The 17,680-nt window shown below is 36.0% G+C and overlaps 1 protein-coding gene across 1 annotated transcript in view; it reads left to right on the top strand.

Moving 5' to 3' along the window:
• The window catches only part of sdk1b (sidekick cell adhesion molecule 1b), a 246,457-nt gene that overhangs the window by 192,920 nt on the left and 35,857 nt on the right, over nucleotides 1–17,680 (top strand). Inside the window, exons 25-30 of the mRNA XM_079896655.1 lie at nucleotides 1,426–1,547; nucleotides 1,969–2,119; nucleotides 5,982–6,219; nucleotides 9,043–9,158; nucleotides 10,843–11,032; nucleotides 12,880–12,978. Of these exons, the coding sequence (XP_079752781.1) occupies nucleotides 1,426–1,547; nucleotides 1,969–2,119; nucleotides 5,982–6,219; nucleotides 9,043–9,158; nucleotides 10,843–11,032; nucleotides 12,880–12,978 (916 nt within the window). The remainder of the gene's footprint in view (nucleotides 1–1,425; nucleotides 1,548–1,968; nucleotides 2,120–5,981; nucleotides 6,220–9,042; nucleotides 9,159–10,842; nucleotides 11,033–12,879; nucleotides 12,979–17,680) is intronic.

A 17,680-nucleotide genomic window follows, 5' to 3' on the forward strand; every position in this document is an offset into this window, starting at 1 on the left:
CTGACCTCTAGCATCAACAAGGCATTTTCGCCCACAGGACTGCCGCATACTGGATGTTTTTCCCTTTTCACACCATTCTTTGTAAACCCTAGAAATGGTTGTGCGTGAAAATCCCAGTAACTGAGCAGATTGTGAAATACTCAGACCGGCCCGTCTGGCACCAACAACCATGCCACGCTCAAAATTGCTTAAATCACCTTTCTTTCCCATTCTGACATTCAGTTTGGAGTTCAGGAGATTGTCTTGACCAGGACCACACCCCTAAATGCATTGAAGCAACTGCCATGTGATTGGTTGATTAAATAATTGCATTAATGAGAAATTGAACAGGTGTTCCTAATAATCCTTTAGGTGAGTGTATATTGTATGAATGAATGTAATCTTGTATGATTGACTAAAATGGGAAAATAACAGTTTTTATGTATTATTATTAATAATTTTTTTATTATTATTAAATGTTACTAAATATTTTAATACAAATTAAATAAACCAATAAAGAAATGTATTACTATAGTAATACTACTGTACTATAAAATAAAAAAGTATATAATAATAATAATAATAGTTATTATTATTATTATTATTATTATTATTATTATTATTATTATTATTATTATTTTTAAAACTAAATAAACCAATAAAGAAATAGATTACTATAGTAATACTATTATAAAATTAAATATAAAACGAATAAATAATTTTACTTATTATGACTAAAATTGTACAATATAAATTTGTATTTATTATTATTAAAATAGTTTTATTAAATTGTATTGACTATTGTAATACAAATTAAATAAACCAATTAAGAAATGTATAACTAATGCAATACTATTTCACTGTAAAATAAAAAGTATACAATAATAATAATTATTATTATTATTATAAAACAAACCAATAAAGAAATTGATTTCTATAATACTATTGTACTGTAAAATATAACATAAGTATATAATATTATAATAATACTTTAATTTTACAGAACAACAGTAAAATTACAGAACTATCTTCCATTTCCAGTGTGATTGATGAAACTTTCTTTGCTCATTATTTGATAGGGCATTTTTATATAGAATTGGCGCAATTTAGCGCAAAATAGCTCAAATAGAATTATAATAACATATTTTTATATCAAATGATGACTGAAAACCACTCGCTGGATTAAAGATGTATTGAGGAGGTTATGAAACAACATTTACTACTGTTTTTCCCCCCAAGATGAAAACTAGACGTCTCTACCTGCTATAAACATGCAACATAATGAGGTCATGTAATGAAACATACTACAGTTTAAAATGTTTGTTTGTCATACTGCATATTCTTTCATGCGTGTGTGGTTTTCTTTTTAAATAGTGTCTATATTCAGTGTAGTATGCAGTAGGCAGAACATTGTTCACTTCAAACACATCCTCTGTGTGGCCACAGGTAGGGACTGTGGGTGAGGAAGAGGAAGAGGAAGGGGAATGGAAGGTTCTGTTCGAGAAAGACCGTCCGCCAGCCTCAGACACTCTGGAGATTCCCAATCTCATCCCCTTCACTCAATACAGGTGAGCCTTTCTCCTTTTCCAAACGGGAAACCACTTTCACATCAATCAAATTAACCAAAATGTGGTGAGAAACGGTCCAAAAGCTCCAGTGTGAAAGGACCTTCACAAACGTTAACTGTTTCAGTTTCGGTGTTTAAATCTCAGTTGGTTATGACCTTTCAATATTTAAACGCTTGTTACAATCCCAGTATTCCCTACAATCTCCTGCTATCTTTTTTTGTTTGTTTCATTTCTTCATTCTCTATCTCTTTCTTTCGTTCCCCTTTTCTATTTCCCTCCTTAATTGATTTTCTCAAGGTCTTGTGGAAAGATTGTCTTCTGATTCTCGGCACACAATCTTGTCCTAAAGGGATTACAGATGATCAGAGGCTGTAGAGATCTGTTATCCTGTCCAAAATCCCCTGTTACATATGCCTTGCAGGTTCAGGATGAAGCAGGTGAACATTGTGGGTTCGAGTCCCTTCAGTCAGCCCTCTCGTAAGATGCAGACCCTGCAGTCGAATCCAGATGTGGCCCCGGCAGATCTCACAGTGTTTTCTGCAAGTGAAACCAGCCTGAGGATTCGCTGGGAGGTGAGAAAGGGACAAACACACACACACACACACACACACACACACACACACACACACACACACACACACACACACACACAATCCTCAAACAGTTATGGTCAAGTTCACACCAAGTCCAGGTTTTCTGCATGTAAATGTGATTTTGTGTTCTGCACTATACTATTAAAAAGTTTGGGGTCAGTAAGATTTAAAAATATATATATATTTTATTCTGCAATGATGGATTAGATTTCTGAAGCATCATGTGACACTGAAAACTGGGGTAATGGCTGCTGAAAATTCAGCTTTTCCATCACAGGAATAAAATACATTGTCAAATATATTAAAACAGAAAATAGTTATTTTAATTTGTAATAATATTTCACAATATTACTTTATTTTTTATCAAATAAATGCAGCCTTTTTAAACATAAGAGGCTTATTTCAAAACCATTAAAAAAATCTTACAGACTCCGAACTGCTTCTACATTTCTGCACATTTGATAGTTAATATATTTATGTGTAGAACGGTGATATGATTTTTTAATTTTCCCAATCAGAGTAAACAATGAGTAAATCAAACAACATTAACAGTTTAATGCAGGATATAAAATACCATTCATAAATAATCTAATAAGATAAAATAAAAATAATATCCACATGGAATTTGACAAAAATATCTGAATACTTTTAAAATGTCACAGAAGACTTCTGTGGTGACATCAAAGTCAAATGCCATCGAATTGGTGAAGTCTACATCAGACATACATACATGATAAATAATTGTGATTTTGATTTTAGATCATTTTAAAACTGATAAAAGCATGTATCATTAGCGCCAGACAAATATAATTTTTTTTTTTGTTGTTTCCCTCTAATATTTATATGCCATTTATAAGAACCAAGGAGCTTTAAAAGGTTTTCTTGCTGCATGGAAACAAGGTGGTTATGGATTTTCGTGTGAACATTATCATTAAAACTGGAGCACTCATGCAAATATAGCGATTTCCGCACACTCAAACACACGCAGAGATAGACAAAAAATACTGTCTGCTGCACACTTATGCTGGAAGAGTTTGACAGCTTACTTTTCCTCTCTGTGTTTTCTGCTATTACGAGCCATGGTGTCTGTCAGTATCAGATGTAATTGCTGTTATTTACTCCTTCAATTCTCCTTTTTTTTTCCCCTCTCACCTTTTCAAAGCCCGAAGAGCGATCGAAGAATTTGAGTTGTAGAGGCACATAACATGAAAGCTGTCATTTCATAAGACAGGATTCCATTTAATCTAAAAAAAACAGCTCCTGCAAAGCCTCCGCTGGCCGTAGCAACACATTTGTGGGGTGCTGTTGCCGAAAAAATGACCCTCAGGACATAATAGTGCTTAATGCAGTACTTTGCAAGCGCTGAAACCGAAAACAGTGACCTATAACCTCTTTTTTATGGATTATAATTTATTAAGCTCGTACTAAAACTTCCATGTAGCTGCCATTGAAGAAAAGGTTATACTTTTACCGCTCCCCCGTCATTTGCCAAGTAACCCACGTTTCTCGAGTCTTTAATGAGGAGAATTTACACTGTAAGATGTATTTTATGAGCAGTTGCTGTGGAAATGCATTGAGTTTCAGAAGTATTTCAGCTAATTTTCATTTCTCATAATGAGGTGAACTAGCAAAACCATTCCGCCTGTACATTTTGCAAACACAAAAACCTGAGTCTTATTCGCTAGCTACTCATATTCTAGTTTAACTGGTTTCACCACCAGCGAAAAAAAAAAAAGAAAAAAAAAGTTGTCAGCCACCGAAAGCGTTTTTGACCATTTTCCCAAAAATGTAATTTGGCCCCCATAATTTGTTGTCAATATCTGTGTGTATCAAAAGAAAGAGCCTCTACTTTTAAACAAACCAAAAAAAAGGTTTTATTCTATCTCAACTCTTGATTGTGTGTAAGTAAAAAAGCAACATTTTGAACAAAAAGCTGAGAAAAGCACACAGAAAAGACTACAACGTGCATTAGCTTTTATCGCTTGTTTCTGCTCCTTTTTTGCCTGCGTTTTGATCCAGAGATTCAGTACTCTTTCAGAAGATGTGTGAAAACAGTGAAAACACGGAAACCCAGAGTTACCTCATGATGGAAAATTTCGTCAAAGCTGACCTAGTTAACCAGGAAAGTTAAACTGACTGGAAATAAAACAAGCTCATCAACAAGCTTATTGCTTGTTGTAACCATGACTAGTTAGAAAAATGTACATGGATGAGATAGCTTTGTTTTGTTTTTGATTTCACATCATATATCAAAACATCATATTGCAACCAACTAAATATTCACAGCTTATTGTGGAGACCATAAGGACTGAAACGTTGATTTGGCCCGTATTTATGAAGTCACTTGCATTCGTCAACTAGCCAAAAGCATTTTAATTGAAACGCTTCAAGCAGTCAATGTACTGAAGCTGTGAACATCGTAAGGTTTGGAGTGGGTATTAAAAGTACTAGGCGAGCAACCATGTGCAAACTCTTGGCATCTGATGCTGGGAAATGTCTCTGAGCCATGTGCCAATGCGCAACGCACAGCTGAAGCAGGCGAGGGACTGAGCTGCATTACAGCCAATTTCAAATGTCATTTAATTTATGTTTATGAGGAGATTAAGGAACTTTCTTTCTGTTTGCTGCACACAATTTGACGCTTGTGAAGGTTTTCATTCATCCAGATCATCGTAGAACTTAGCTCGTAGGATGCGCTCTGTGACATTCATTTCCAATTCCTGTTGAGTATAGATTAACTTGCAGAAAATTAGTTCAACTATTTTAGCTCTTAAATTTCACTATATACCAATATAACTGCCCAAAATGTGTTTGGATAACTTAAGTTTCTCTTTAAAAGTTTTTTAAGTCTGATATTATACACTACCAAGTGTCTTACATATTCCAAGGCTACATTTATTTGAAGAATACAGTATTATTCTTCAAATAAATGTATCATAGTAGTGTACAGAAATATTGTTACTATTCAAAATATATTAAAATCAAATAATCAATATATTGATTCTTGATATATTGATATTATCAAATAATATATTAAAATCAATAATCAAATAATAAAGTTCAAAAGAACAGCATATATTTGAAATATAAATATTTTTGTAACAATTTAAATGTCTTTACTGTCACTTTTAAACAATTTAATGCAATTTAAATTTAATCCAAACTTTTGAATGGTGGTTTAGACAACAAAATAGGCATGATTCCATTTTTTTGTGAAATATTTTGCTTGAAAAGTTGAGCATACAGTACCTGAATATAAAGTTCAATGAACAGCATTTATTTGCATTTACTTATTAATTAAATTAAAGCATTTATTAAATAGAAATCTCTTGTAACATTATAAATGTCTTTACTGTCACTTTTGATCAATTTAATGCATCCTTGATGAATAAAAGTAATAATTTCTCTCATTATCTCCACAAAAAACTGTTTTCAAGATTGATAATAATAAGAACTGTTTCTTGAGCACCAAATCATTATATTAGAATGGGATTATATACATTATATTAGAATGCAGCTTTGCCATCTTTGCCAATTTTTCATTTATTAAAATAGAAAACTATTATTTTAAATTGTAATAATATTTCACAATATTACTGTTTTTACTGTATTTTTGATTAAATAAGTGCAGCCTAAGAGACTTCTTTCAAAAATTGTAGTTTCCAATCTTACCACCAGTACTATGCCTGAAATCTTCAAAATGTTGTATCCTGTCACACAGTTTAGTTTGTTAGCCATTCTATTTAGAATCCAAATAATAGTTTTTGGGTCTTCTTATTGATGTACTGTATGTGTGTCAGAGTCTTTCCTGCTCCAATGTTTTCCTCTTCATCTTTTGTAGCCTCTTCCAGAGCCAGCTTATAATGGAAATCCTGAAAGTGTGGGATACCGTGTGCGTGCACAGAGAGCAGACGGGCTCGGGACGCTCCGGGTGGAGACGGTTTCTGAGCGCCTGTCTCGAGAGGTGACAGTGGAGGGACTCGAGGAGTGGACGGAGTACGAGCTGAGCGTTCAGGCCTACAACGGCATCGGGCCTGGACCCTGGAGCAGTCCTGTGCTGGGCAAAACTAAAGAGTCAGGTGACACACTATGCTTGCTTTAGATGTAGCTTCTCCACTTTTGATTTTACAAAAGTAACGATCAAAATAAATGATCAACGAAGTTTGTTTAATATTATTTGTTCCTGTATTAGAGGAAAAGAAACAAAATATAGTTGCTCATTTCCATCTTGATCATTTTGCATTTCAGTTGTGTTTTATAAGAAATAAATAAAATATAAGACAGGTATTTATGTAAAATTCTTATAAAGACATGTCATTTGATTTTTATATTAATACCACAAGTTGCTGCATTTATTTAGGAACTCTAAACAAGCTGCAGTTTAGCCAGCATCTCACTAGCCGATTTTTAGTCGCAAGCCTCATTTGCATAGTCGCTGGAGACTCAGATGGAGTATTTGCCCGAGGCCGCGTCTCTCAGCGGGTGGCCGTTAGCAGACCCAGCGACTCCCTGCTGAGTTAATGATCTTGACAACTCAACATCCAGAAAGTATGAAATGATCAGAGGCAGCTGGTGGCACTTGTGTCCTTGGCAGTGGCCACTTACTGGTTTCAAACATCTGATTGCCCATTACTTTTTCTGTTGCTTGTGACTCAATATGCATTCTAAAACATCATGTTATAGAGGTCACACTCATAAAGAGTCATTTCTCGTGGAAGAAATGCTTTAGAACTGAGCATACACTACTGTTCAAAAGTTAGGGGGTCAGTAAGTTGTTGTTGTTTTTTTAAACATTTTTTTAAAGAAATTAGACATAAGAGACTTATTTCAAAATCATTAAGGGACAGATTTACCAGTACTAAAAGCTTGCGCTAACACAAACCCTCTTTTGCCATTAAAAAATACTGTCAGGATTTACGCAATAAAAAATTAGCGCTGAATAGGCATGGACAGTTATTTTTGCGACTGACCTTAATGCATATGCATTTGTAGGAGTTTCCTAGCCTGGGAAAACCCAGACAACTTCCGGCAAATTCAGATTTGCTCGAGAAGTAGTCTGGCAAAGAGCTCATTCAAGCCCATTTCCATGGCCTAGAAATCACGGCACCAATCAGAAACGTTGAGCCGGGCTTTACACGATAACGATCGCTCTGATTTGTTTTAGGTCTATCCAATTGCGCCCAGAGGCATTTGAGCGACGTCCGTTCAACTTTTAAATGCATTATTATATTCAAATTGCAAACACAAGAGGACAGTCTCCATGAAAGACCCACTGGCAGATGAACGTGCTACTACATTTCTCTCCGAAACAGTAGGAAAATAAATTAGATTTAATAGAGGATTTTAACTGTGACACGATGATTGACAGGGCAGTTTAAGTGACAGGATGCACGGCGGCAGATCCGTCCGATAAAGATGACGAAGTAGTATGTCCCAAAGCTTGCCTACTTTTTTGCTACACATTCAAAAGTAAATACCTTTTCTTCACAAAAAGAGTACATACTTTTATGACGTAGTGTAACTTAGGCGATTTGGGACGCAGCATATGGCTTTACACAATGCCGATCGCTCTGATTGGTTTTAGGTCTATCCAATTGCGCCCAGAGGCATTTGAGCGACGTCCGTTGGTGACGCCCCTTTGGAAATGATTTGTCTATGGAGCATTGCCAGACCATAACTCAGTTACTACTGAGAATGGTCTGGTTTTAACCAAGCTAGGAGTTTCCCTTTCAGACACAAAATTTATGGGAGGAGAGTATTTAAACGAATCACGCAAGGTGATTTACTAAGGTTTGTGCTAGTCAACTTACTGTTATTTGCGCCATTATTTACCGCCCAAAAAAGCATGTCTTAACCCGTTTTGTGCCTGTGTTGTTTGTAGATCACCCGCACCTTATTATCATTGGCTCTGCTTCTTTGCGACCCTATGCTACCCTACACAATTTGCGCTGTTCTTGGTATAATGCGTTGGTCATTATGGAAATGATCCGGCTGCATCTATGTTCTTTAATTTGTCGTCAGTAAATCACACGCAGAACTTTCCACTCCCATCGGCGCTTTTATGGAATTGCGCTCTCACGCTAATTTGCCCTGTTTAGTAAATCTGGCCCCAAATATCTTACCTTTCTCAATCGTTTGAACAGTAGTGTACCTAGAAAAAAGAATCCATTGACTATAGAAATTTCCACAACTTTTTTAATAACCTTTGAAGATTTTAAATTTTCAAGACTTTTCCAGTCCTAGAATATCACACTTTAGAAATCCTTCTTACACTGAAGAACCGCCAAATTTCCTTGGATAATTTTCCTCAGCAGATGCAAAACTTGCATACACAATTTTTTCTGCAGTTCTACTCTAAAAGAATAAGAAAGTGTCTTGTCTTTTTTCTCACTGAAGCTGTGCATGAACATATGCTGGCAAGCCCTGAAGGAACAAATACACATTACCCACATTAACAGGGTAAAGCTTTGAATTGTATCTTAAAACAGTCCATTACAAGTGTTTATGCTCACCAGTTCTCCTGTTCTTATATCACTGAGCTTCACATGACAGGGAATCAGAGAGAAAAGTCAGAGGCTGTTGTTTAAGCTGTCAGCCCTCTTCTGTTTTTAATCAATGAATGTGGCAGACTTCAATAGAAGAGCGTGAGATTTCAGCAAAAAATAGTCAGTAAATGCGAAACCCTGACCAAAATGATTCGTTTTGAGTCGGCTATTGAGACATGAGCCTTAGGCTAATGAACTGTATTACTTGCTAGAATTGTTTATTCTTATAATTATTAATGATAAATGCCACTATTGGTGTCTTTTTTATCATATTGTTATAGCTTTTAAGTGTTGTAACAGCCTTGAGTAGGTTTTTGCTTTACTATAAAATGGCTTTTTATATGGGTGTGTTTTCAGTTCCCTCTGGCGCCCCTGAAAATGTGACCACTGAAGCAATGAGCTCCACGAGTGTATTGGTCACCTGGGGTTTAGTCCCTGAGCACCAGAAGAATGGACACATCCTTGGTTACAAGGTACGGTTACTATATCAAAGGGAATGCTTTGAGACCCTTAAAATCCCCCACAGACTTAACTGGAGAGTTCTGTCTGCCGAAACTCTGTAGCAGGGTGAATTTGTACTGTATATGGAGATGTCTGACTGGAATCATTTTAAATTGCTTTTTCAGGCAATCAATTATTATTAAAGTTCACCCAAAAATGTAAATTCTGTCATAACATGTCGTTCCAAACCTATATTACTTTCTTTCTCCTGTGGAACACAAAGGTATTTTGAAAAATTACTGTTCATTTTTGACAATGAAAGGCATTGGGGTCCAAAATAGTGTTGACAAGTAAGACTGAGCAATATTTCAAAATATTCTTTTATTTTGAAACATTCATTGAAATATCTTGTTTTATGTTCTCCAGAAGAACACAGGTTTAAAACAACATGCCATCCTTATCTAAATGAGAAGTATGATTTTTGGGTCAATTATCCCTTTATGAAATGAGAATTCACCCTATCTATGTATGTTATAGATCTTATTGTAAATGATTCATCCATGTTTCCTTTCATTTTCCAAATTTTTTTGACCTTGTAATGTTTAATCAAAATGTCATAACTTGATCTTTCGGGGAAACGACACGCTTCTCTCTGATGACGGATGATTTGCTTCCATCCAATCAACAACCAATGGATAGTGCCAAGTCCACGCCCTACATTTTTTCAGATAATCTGATACACTCGGATATTTGTCACAGTATGGAATAAAAGCTCGGTCGCTACTTCCATTTCATTGAGACTTTTAAGTGTTATGTCTTAAAATGTGCAAAAAATCCCATGGGCTTTCTTTGAAGGAGGCAACTGAGCCATATCCACATGTAGGCACCTTGGCTCTTTTGATCTGGAAATGTAAGAAACCAACCAGAATACCCTAACAACCACATAGCAGAACCACTCAGGAGCAACTCTGATGCACCATAGCAAAAAAAGTATATGGAGTACACTTCTACACATCTAATGTTTGTATCATCCGCCAAAGGCACTTTATACCACAAAGCGCTGCTTATACGCATATCTACAAAAGTTCTTCCTCATGCTTTAATGCACATATTCAGCCGGACAAAGTTCATATTGAGTTCATTTTGAACACATCTATAAACTGTGTTAAGCTATTGAAAACCATGTTCGCTGCTGTTGCTTGAATAAGGCTTTGTCAAATTTCTGCTTAGGCTGTGTAGAGTGACATGATGCAAGATCCTGAAATTGCTGAAACAGTTTTTCCTTTTACACACTGTCGGAAGAAGCCAATTGATAAAATGCTTAGACTGTAAAAAGTGGGGGGAAATGAAATAACACAATTAATTATTGATCTCTTCTGAAGTCAAGACCCAAGTTAGGCAAAACTGGAACTGATATCTGAAGAAACAGTGATGTTTAACATGCAAAAGTTGTTGACGCAATGCTAAGGTTTTGTGAGCGGTTGCTATGTGGTTACCTACTGATACAAGTCAAAAGAGTTCATCTCTGCGTCTCTATGATATTCTGATCTCTTTTATCCTCCACCAGTGGTTTGCTCAAATCCCTAACCTTTAGCATGAGTAATAGTAATTAACAAGCACTACTACACACTATATGTATGTTGTTGATTTTAGGATGTTCCAACACTCTATAGCACATCAAAACTGTGACCTATATTTATTTCCCTTTATCTCTAGGTATTATACAGAGAAAAAGATTCTGAGCGGGCTCCCCAGGTCCAGCTGGTGAACGGGAACCAGACTCACTTGCTTCTTTTAAGGAACCTTGGCAAGTTCATCGTGTATGAGGTCCAGGTGCTCGCATTTACACGTGTCGGAGATGGACCACCCAGCCTCCCCCCCACATTTGAGAGAACCAAGGATGATGGTAAGCAACCAATAAAATCAATGCACCGCCCACTGAGCAACATGCATCATCTAATTCTTCAGATGTTCCCACTGGTTATGACAAATCGTACATGCATAATAAAAGCAAAAATAAATGTTCGCGCACACACTGGGTCAAAATTAGACTTTGAGTGAAAGCTACCCATTTAGCAGATGTTCCTTCACACACTCACACACCAGTACACACGCACACACATTCATAATGGTAGCTCTAAGTTATGTCTTGCTTCATGCTCTGGTGGTTTCCAGCTGTGCCCAGCATTCAGACTGGCATTACCTCCCACGTGGCTCTAGACACAGACAAACACAAATGCATATTCGCTGACACACTCGCCTGGTCTCCCGGTGCCCCCACTGCATGAAACCTCACCTTGCATCATTGTATCGCTTGAGTCACCTGTCTGAACCAAACTCTCACTCACACATAGAAAAGAAAAACCACTAATGAAACTAATGAAAATTTGCTCCCAGACAGCAATGACATTAAATGGTGACTACATTTCAGATATTTCTTCTGAGAAAAAAAGACCCCAGTATTCTCAAGTCCATCTCCTGTTTCTCATTAGAGCCTAAAACTGTGCTTGCATGTGAAAAAGTCGGCAAATAAAAGTCAGAGATTCCAAGCTATATGAGCGCTTTCATTTTATGGCCCATTTAAAAGCCTTCTCAGTTCTGTAATTAGCCATTAGAAAAATGTCATTGTAATAAAGTAAAGCAATCGCTCATTTTTTATTAAAAAATAATAACTTAAATTATTCAATATTCAACTACTATAATTATTTTAATAATTGTATTCATAATTATTTTATTTATATGAATATTATTTTTTAATGATTTATTATTCATTTTACTTATAATTTATTTATAATTAAATATTAAATATTCAGTACAATTAAAAAGGATCAATTTTGTGAATTAAATATTATTTTGTATATTTACTATTATTTTGTTTTACAAATTTACTGTGAAATTATTACTAAAATGCTTTTCACATTGCAGTAATGAGAGGTTTTTGTAAAATTATGGAGGCAAATGTGCTTAGTTATCATGAAGCTAATGGCATCGTAGGGGAAAAAAATAATAATCTGGATTCTTTTGAATCTGGAGTTGAAAATATGGCACAGGCATTACTTGACAGTTTTCATGAGATTCAACCAAGTGAAAACCTCATTAAATCTCCTGAGCTATAATAGAGCAACCTCTGAGCAATACAATTTCCTTCGGGAAGCTTCTCTCAGAAATATACACTCGCATGTTTGCATTCATATATCCCCAGCACAGGGAAGTAAGCGCTGCCATCTTCCCCTTTGAAATGAGTGAGTGTGTTCATATGTGAACTGTGGAGTCTTGCCAGCGGAATGACAAATGCCCTCTTTCTGTCATTTTTCTTAATCGGCTCAATGGAGCAACATTCATTCGGAAATGTACGGGGAGACCAGGGATACCAGATACTGGAATGTCTATGTGATTATTCTCTACACACACTGACTCACACACACATATCAAAACTAGTGGATTACCAGCGCTGTTGGCCTAGTGTCCACTGGCAGAGTTAAATGTGTTTGATGAGGGATTATGAATCACTAATATTTATATTTATGGATTTATGGAATTAGAAGTTTACAGCGAGGCTTTGTATGTGCGTGTTAAGAGATTAAAATGTCACATTTATCGTGGCCGAGATAAAAGCTTGGTCCCACAAACAGGTTTTGAAGTGTTTGAAATGTATTCTACGTTTGCAGAAATCAGTGTGTGGACTACAGTAATCTGTTTTAAATACCATGCTCGACTGTGTATCCTCTCTCACCCTCCCTCTCTTCTCTCCAGTTCCTGGTCCGCCTGTCAGGTTGGTGTTTCCAGAAGTGCGTCTCACGTCTGTCAGGGTTGTCTGGCAACCTCCCTCAGAGCCAAACGGTATCATTATGGGTAAGAGAGCATAGACGTTACACAGCCAGCCACACACATTTACCTAGCTATATAAATGAGGACTTCTGTTGTTTTAGTATCATAACATGTAGGTTAGCATTGAGGAAATCACTGTTCTGTTGTTTTTATATAAAGCTATAGAAGTACTTATATCTTTGCAAAGGTTACAAGAATGTAATTTCGTCTCCTGTAAAAATGACGTTTAAGACCTTAAAGAAGGTATGTTTGTTCCCATTGCGCCCTGAGCCGAAATTGTATTATTGCAAGGACATGCTGTGTATTGCGTTTAAGTCAGTTAGTATGTGCGCGTGTCATGAGATTTTGTGAATTGGGATTTCAACCGTGTATTGAGATTAAACCGCCTCAGTTTTGCCGTTATCAAGACTACGGGACGTGCTGATTCGCAGCTAGAGATGACTGGATTATGGACACTTAACCACCCATGATGGATCATATAATCCCTTAATAGTGATAGAAATGTGAAGCCTCTTTACCTCGGATGATCTCTTGCCTTCTGTCTGTTTTCTACACACACTCGCACACAGAGCTTTCTGCTGATTGGATCAATCGTTCCCTGTAGGATTGAGCGATATAAACTAAAAATCTTCAATCAAAGCAGAGCTGTCAGTGTTCCAGCACTCATTTTATCCTCCCAGATCTTTGTAATATGTTTCATACGTGAGGATACGCTGATAATGTGACTTTCAAACAGCACTTTCAATGGGTCTTCCAGTCTTCTGTGTTGATTTTCAATTACTGAACGTCTGGCTGTATGGCGTGAATGAGGCATTGATGCCTTTAAGAGACCTTGGAGGCATTTCAGATAGAAAACCTATAAAATGATTAAGAAAAGAATACCAGATCGCTGCATAAAATCTTTCTTCCTGATGGAGTAGATCACCTAGAAATTAATAACTCTGTTATCATTTACTCACCTGTATGACTGTATTTTTTAAAGGGGTCATATAATGGTACATGCACTTTTACAAGTTGATTGCACTGAAATGTCTGTTGGCAGTGCCTGTACACAACCATCCTATCATGATTAAAATCCATCCAGTGGTTTTGTTTTAATCTCCATATATGTTTGACCATCTATGAAATCAAGCCGTTCGATATTGTGACGTCATAAGATCGTACGCCCCTCCCGCGATTGTGATTGACAGCCGTGTTTCAACACAAGACCCGCCCTGAGCGAGCTGTGACAGCCGTCGTCATAGTAGTCCGCCATTGTTGATATGCTGGAGTAGAATGGCGTCTAAGCGATTGTGGTGTTCTGTTCTTAGATGTAATAAGGAACACAGCAGTCATTTGGATGTTCCTAAATCTGAGCCGTTGAAGATGCAGTGGCTGAGTTTTGTTTTTGAAGCAATATGCCCAAAGGATTGACGCGGGGATTCCCTCACGGGGATTCCCCACGATCATCCATGCTTTCATGTTTACGCGAATCATTTCACACCAGACAGCTTTACAAACGAGAAAAAACGGATCGGTACCAACGTGTTACTGCTGAACCTCCAGAAGATGTGAGTGTAATGTTTTATTAACCTTTATATTAGTATTTATATTAATCTTTGCGAAATTTGCTAACCTTGCTGCAGGCTTCACAATGAATGCGTCTAAGGTTTACACTCAGGGTACATTACTGCATGTTTTCTATGTACGACGTTCTCAATATAATTCATAATCACACGTTTATAACGAATAACACGTGGTTAATGTGTTAGATACGGTGTACCCACAGAACAGAGGGGCGGGGTGAGCAAAGCTCATTATCATTTAAAGACACATGCACTGAAACGGCGTTCTGAAAACAGAGCTGTTTTTGACCAGGTAAAATTAGTGTTTTCTTACAATACTAATGAGAATTTTTAATTAAAGTATATTACAAACTTTTAATTTAGACCCTAAAGAATCATATTAGCTTGTACAAAAATGGCATTATATGACCCCTTTAAGATTTTTGAAGAATAACAAAGAATAATAATTTTGAAGAATAATAAAACATTATAGCGCCATTAAAGTATCATTCAAGTGGTCCATATGACGTGTGCTATATTCCAAGTCTTCTGCAGTCATACATAAGATTTTTTATAACATTAATAATAATAATAAATATCTCTTAAGCCCCAAATCAATATACTGTATTAGAATGATTTACTGAAGGATTTCATGACTTCCAAAAACATAAAAAATGTGTGTGTGTGTGCGTGCGTGTTTATTGCAAAACAATACAACAATAATTTTTTTGCAGTGTATATTTTATGCTAAACATGTCATGCATGGTAATCTGTTGTTGTTGTTGTTTTATATAGCTCCTAAATGAGTTTCAGTGATAATGTATTGAAAGCGAGAGCCTGTTGGCAAATATTGATTGGTGGAATGAGCCGAGGTCTCTCTCTCTGGTGTCTCTTTTTGCTCTGGCATTTAATATCTCTTTCTTTTTCTCTCTCCCTTTTTGTCAGTATCTCTCTCACACATGATCATTCTCTTTTATTCATCACACTCTTTCTCTTATTCTCTATCAGGCTCTCTGTCTCTCTTATATCTCTCATATTTTAGCTCCGTCTCACCTTTGCATTGATTCATTTATGGACTTAAGGATGAAGTTTGTAATTCCAGTGCTACTAGAATCACCAAACGGAGTTGTGAAAATAATTACTAGTTTCCCAAACACCGCCATTGCCATTGGTTGGATAGACAGACACCCACATCACATCAAACTCGTGTCATTGATTGGGCCAGTGTTACTGTGAATCACTGTTTTACAGTAGATCAAATGAATAGTCCAACAATCAATTGATTGGCTGTAACTTTGCAATGGATATTAATATGCAAAGTATTTATTAGCACGGAAACAAAATCAGAAGTTTAAGACATTAACTTGTAAGCAAAAAACATAAGATACATCTCTTTAAATACAAACAAAACCATTGAACTATTATGATTATATCTGGCGCGATAATAGCCTCATTGAAAACTCAATGCGAGGGCTAAATTAATGATTTTTGGGTGAACTATCCCTTTAATACACCAGTTCAGGTAGAAACTAGGTATTACTTGCATTTCTTGGATTGCGTCTGTGAAGGGGGTTCCCTTATCTGTTTCCAAGGTTCGTTGATTCACGTGCGGTCTGGTGACGTCTAGAGAAGCCAATCGCGATGGTGCGTTGGCTGATGATGAAATGCATAGTGTCATAGGCAGGTAGAAGTTTGAGACATGGGTCAACTTAACTTTGAAAAGAAAGCGAAATCAAAACTTTGAAAAGAAACTAAATCAAAAGAAAGAAAAGAAAACTAACTTCATCTTAGACTAGATTAGAACAGAGCAGCAGTTTGTTTGTGTCTTGAGTTTTTAACTAAAAGGGATTCTGACCAATTAGAAATTGTCTTTAGCTCAGGGCATAACTGTGTTTTCCTCCTTTTACATTAATAACATGTCGTTTTCTCGGTCACATGGTTCCTAATTTCCCTGCCCCAGAGTATCATTTAGTCATAATTTCTTTAATGGGAATATGATACGTTTTACTCAAATTTTATTAATATCAACATTTAACATTCACACACATACCAAACATCTAACCGCCTATAAACTATTCAATAGTTTCTCAAAATGGCAACAATGATTGATGACGTCATCACAGTCTGATTTGCTCCAAGGTCCTACATTTGGTCTAGATGTTCACACAATTACATTTTGGGAAATCAATATAAGAATTACTTATAGTCATCTAGCCATATTAAATAATTAGTTCACTTAATATTCTGTAATTATTTACTTCGGTCAAACCTGTAAAAATCCTTTTTGTAACTTACAATCATCCTATACCTTGTAATTTCATGGAAAAAGCAAAAGGTACATTATTCAAAAATGTTTCACGTTCCACAGACAGAAACTCATAAACGTTTGGAGTGATATGAGAATGAGTAAATGATGGACTAATCCTTTAAGTTGGGATAGGAGAAAGTATTTTAACATTGGAAAAAATTGCATACCTTTAATCTCTTTGTTGCTTTTGTAAAAACATATAGTTTAAGCTGTAGCTGTGTACGCAGCTCTTCATGTTTTCATGAGATATTGGCAGCGTGACATTCCTGCTTTCATCTTTCAGAGACTCGTGTAGATTGCGGTGCTCAGCTTTGGGGAAGCTACGTTTTAGAGTCAAGCTAATCTTTTTTAGTGTTCTAAAAGGTCCAAAAAGTAGATAAACACATTGAAGACATTTAAGGGGCAGTGTCATTGTAGATAACTTAAGTTTACATTTTTTGCTAACACTTTAGGGTCCAATTTTCATTATTAACTAGTCGCTTATTAGCATGCATATTACTAGGATCTTAGCTGTTTATTAGCTTATAAAGCATATATTAATGCCTTATTCTGCATGACCTTATTCTATATCCCATAATCTTACCCAATACCTAAATTTAACAACTGCCATACTATTAATAAGCAGTAATTAGGAGTTTTTTGAGGCAAAAGTCATAGTTAATCTAAAGTGTATGGAAGCTTGTTTCCGCCACAGAATAAAACATTTTAAAAGATAATTGCGACTTTTTATCTCACAATTGCAAGTTTACATCTCGCAATTCTGACTTTATTTCTCAGAATTGCGAGATATAAAGTCAGAATTGCGTGAAATAAAGTCGCAATTGCGTGTTATAAAGTCAGAATTGCGTGAAATAAAGTCGCAATTGCGTGAAAT

Source organism: Squalius cephalus, assembly GCF_949319135.1.
Source record: "Squalius cephalus genome assembly, chromosome: 2".
In the NCBI taxonomy this organism is placed as follows: domain Eukaryota; kingdom Metazoa; phylum Chordata; class Actinopteri; order Cypriniformes; family Leuciscidae; genus Squalius; species Squalius cephalus.